The sequence below is a fragment of the Microtus ochrogaster genome, unplaced genomic scaffold, assembly GCF_000317375.1.
Source record: "Microtus ochrogaster isolate Prairie Vole_2 unplaced genomic scaffold, MicOch1.0 UNK8, whole genome shotgun sequence".
Lineage (NCBI taxonomy): Eukaryota > Metazoa > Chordata > Mammalia > Rodentia > Cricetidae > Microtus > Microtus ochrogaster.
In genome coordinates, this window is record NW_004949106.1 from 4,888,696 (window position 1) to 4,892,241 (window position 3,546).

General features: G+C 43.3%; 1 protein-coding gene across 1 annotated transcript in view; it reads left to right on the forward strand.

The window, feature by feature from the left end:
• The window catches only part of Dnah7 (dynein axonemal heavy chain 7), a 195,148-nt gene that overhangs the window by 78,502 nt on the left and 113,100 nt on the right, over positions 1-3,546 (forward strand). Inside the window, exons 25-27 of the mRNA XM_013353465.2 lie at positions 547-715; positions 1,999-2,101; positions 2,222-2,349. Of these exons, the coding sequence (XP_013208919.1) occupies positions 547-715; positions 1,999-2,101; positions 2,222-2,349 (400 nt within the window). The remainder of the gene's footprint in view (positions 1-546; positions 716-1,998; positions 2,102-2,221; positions 2,350-3,546) is intronic.

The following is a 3,546-nucleotide window of genomic DNA, read 5'->3' on the forward strand; positions in this document are numbered from 1 at the left end:
TCTCGTGCTCAGAGCAGCTGTAGGCACTCAGATCAGGAGAAAACAAGAAATTCAGGATCTGGGGTCTCACTGCTCCCAACATCTATCTATTCACCTACCCATCTATCTCTCTGTCTAATATATCCATCCATATCCATCTATCTATCTATCTATCTATCTATCTATCTATCTATCTATCTATCTATCTATCATATACATCCATCTCCATCCCACCTACCCGTCCATCTGTCCGTCCGTCTGTCTATCTATCCATCTGTCTGTCCATCTGTCTGCCTGACTGTCTATCTGTCTGTCTAATCTATCCATCCATCTCCATCACCCACCTTCCCATCCATCCATCCATCCATCCATCCATCCATCCATCCACCTGTCTGTCATCTATCTAGTTTTAGAAGTAAAAGTAATAACAACGTAATGTACTGTCCAATTTTCTGAGGCTAGCAGGAAGGAGGGAAGGAATTATTAAAGAGGAAGTGGAGCTAGGATTCCATTTAACCCTTTCTGTTTTCTATGTGTCCGTGAGTCTGTCCATTTCTTTTACCCTAGGACTTTATTTGGAGCCCTTCACTTGCACCTTGGAGGAGCACCCGAAGGTCCAGCTGGCACTGGGAAGACAGAAACAACCAAGGATTTAGCAAAAGCTGTAGCCAAGCAATGCGTCGTTTTCAACTGCTCCGATGGGCTGGATTATCTGGCTTTAGGAAAGTTCTTTAAGGTTTGAGTCAGCCCCTCATCTCTTTACAGTGGGTCGCTGATCAGAGCCAGAGAGGGCTTATAAAGAGACAGCTCTACGCAAGCAGAAGCGTAACTATGCCTTGTAAACATAGAAGTTATAGCAAGTCCCAAGCATGAGCTTTGCCTCCCTCCAATCCCTGCTGTGGTGGTCACTTCCTGACTGTTCCTCAGTGGGTCTTAGATGGACAGGTGCTGCTCGGCTTTTTGGGGACTCTGACTACAAAGTGGTCTCTCTGGCAACAGACGTCGGGTCGCAGATAGGGTTGTTACAACTTCTTCTTTAAAAAAAAAAAAGCAAGTTAAGTTTGCTTTAGGTGGGATCTTTAAATATATTGGGCAGATACAAGGTTGAGAACCACTGACTGTGGTGTGGAATTCCAAAGATTTCTTTCACCTCTGTGTTGTATTAGCTCTGGTTTCAGGATTTACTAATTGACTATGACCCTGTCTCTTGTGATGACTAAAGCTTATACTGCGTCATTACTTATTGGTAATTTCTTCTCTGAAGAGTTACCGATCTTTCATATGCATGGATTTTATGTTCAGTGCAAACCCAGGGTCAGTATTAGTGCAACTTAACATCACATGTAGAACAGCCTCGGTCTCCCTGCTTCTAAAGCATCTTTAAAGTACCGAGGGTCACTCTTGGCACATACCAGATACATAGTGAGATGCCACACGCTCATGCACACATGCATGCGTAGACATAGAATCCACAACATTTGTGCTCAGTTGATACTTAACTTTTATGTCTTAAATTTTAAATCTAAGTTTAGACATAATTGCTCATTCTTATTTTAGCGTTGTTCTTGTGACTAGACAGCGTGTAGTTGTGAGGCGATCCATTCTTAGGATTGGAAACTGGGCTCTATATGGGTATTTGTATTACAAAACAGTCTTTCTGGCAACGGAAGTCATGTTGCATAGAGGGTTATTGCAAACCATTCTTTAAAAATAGCAAATAAAGTCAACTTGTAAATAAAAAGCGAAGGCCTAGAAATTATAGGTATGCCTCTACACGCCTTCAGTTATAGCCAGAGTAAAGGCAATAAATTAGAAAGTTTTCCAGTTGATCAAACCCTTCATTCACCTAGAATAATGAATTAGTAATGAAAAATGAGCTGTCTTTAAAGATAACGGCGAATAAGCAATTTCCTTGATGGGATATTAAATCCCCTGAAAAGATCAGGTGGAAACGCGTCATTTTGATGTGATGATGTTCGATCAGATAAAGTTGAAAATTTTATTCTCCTTCCCTCCCAGGGACTGTTATCGTGTGGAGCCTGGGCTTGCTTTGATGAGTTTAACAGAATTGATTTGGAAGTACTTTCTGTGGTCGCTCAGCAAATCCTTACCATCCAAAGAGGTACTGAGTTAGGCTATCTGTGCAGCATGCAAAGACAGACAAAAAGCGGGGAGCAGTGAGCGCCCCAACCTGCGTGCATCTGTGGCCCCGCTAAGCCGTTGACCTTGTGCTTGCCCACAGGTATTAATGCAGGCTCAGAACTGCTAGTCTTTGAAGGGACAGAGCTGAAACTCGACCCCACGTGCGCTGTCTTTATAACAATGAACCCCGGGTACGCCGGGCGCTCAGAGCTGCCGGACAATCTGAAGGTACGAAGGGCGTAACTGTGACTTCTGTTTCTTTGTCACGATTTACGGATGCAAAGAAGAGACTGTGTAAAGCTATTCAGATAAATATGGAGAACATGAGGAACACCAAATTTTTATAGTTTTAAAACAGCATTAATTATAGCAAATGAACAAAGAGAGAAAAATACCAGTAACTCTTATTTTATTCTCTCTTTCCAGTCTAATATGCATTTTTAAAGTGTTTAAATCCAACACTTGTGTATAGGTGGTGGGTTTTCTTTTTTTTTAACTTAATTTAAATGCATGATGAACATGTCCCCGTATTTATAACCGTGACTCAGACTATAACTAAGTTTGCTGAGTGGTCACACTGACGACATTTAGGCGGCTTTCAGTTCTTGCCTTACAGACAGGACCCCCGCAGGCTGCTCTTGATTAAGGCTCGCCTCTATGGAAAGACACCCTTAGCTGAGTCAGCCACCTTCAGCACAGCGTGAAGCCGTCTGCCTCCTTTTCCACCCCCAGATCCTATTAATACACAGCCCTGTTCCTTCTTTGTTTTGTTTTGTTGGTTTTGTTTTGTTTTGTTTTTTTATAAGGGGCAAAACATTGTCCTCGTTGAACAGAACAAAGCTCCCTCTTTAAAAACGTAACTTTTCAATTATTAGTAAAGACCCTTTTTTCTCCTCGGGTTTGTTCTCCTTTGCATAACCCCCCCGGGTGAACTGCGTGTTTATGGATCATGCATAAAGAACGATGATTGCTGGAGAACAGTACGTTAATACTTGTCGACCCCAAACCAGGTTTTCTGACTAATTCCTGCCTGCCTTCCTCTGGTCGTCTGTGTGCAGGAACGGCTCCCCAGATGATTCCAGTTGTCACCAAATATTTTGGCATTTCTATTTTATGCCCCCGCCCCCGTGCGCTAGATCAGACGATTTAACACTTTGCCTTAGTGAAGGAGAGAGTGATTTCAAAATGAGAATGGAGGGCTGGAGAGACTGTTCAGTGGGTAAAGGTGCCTGTCCCAAGCCAAGAACCCGAGATCGGGACCTTCTAGGAGAAGAGAGAGAGAGAACCGACTCCCCCAAGCTGAACTGCTGAACTCTGACCTCCACAGGCAGGTTATAGCCCGAGTACCTTCCCAATAAGTAAACATTCCCCGTTTTAAAGGACGGGAGTGGGGAGTCCTTTATCTATGCAGGGCTCCGCGACTTC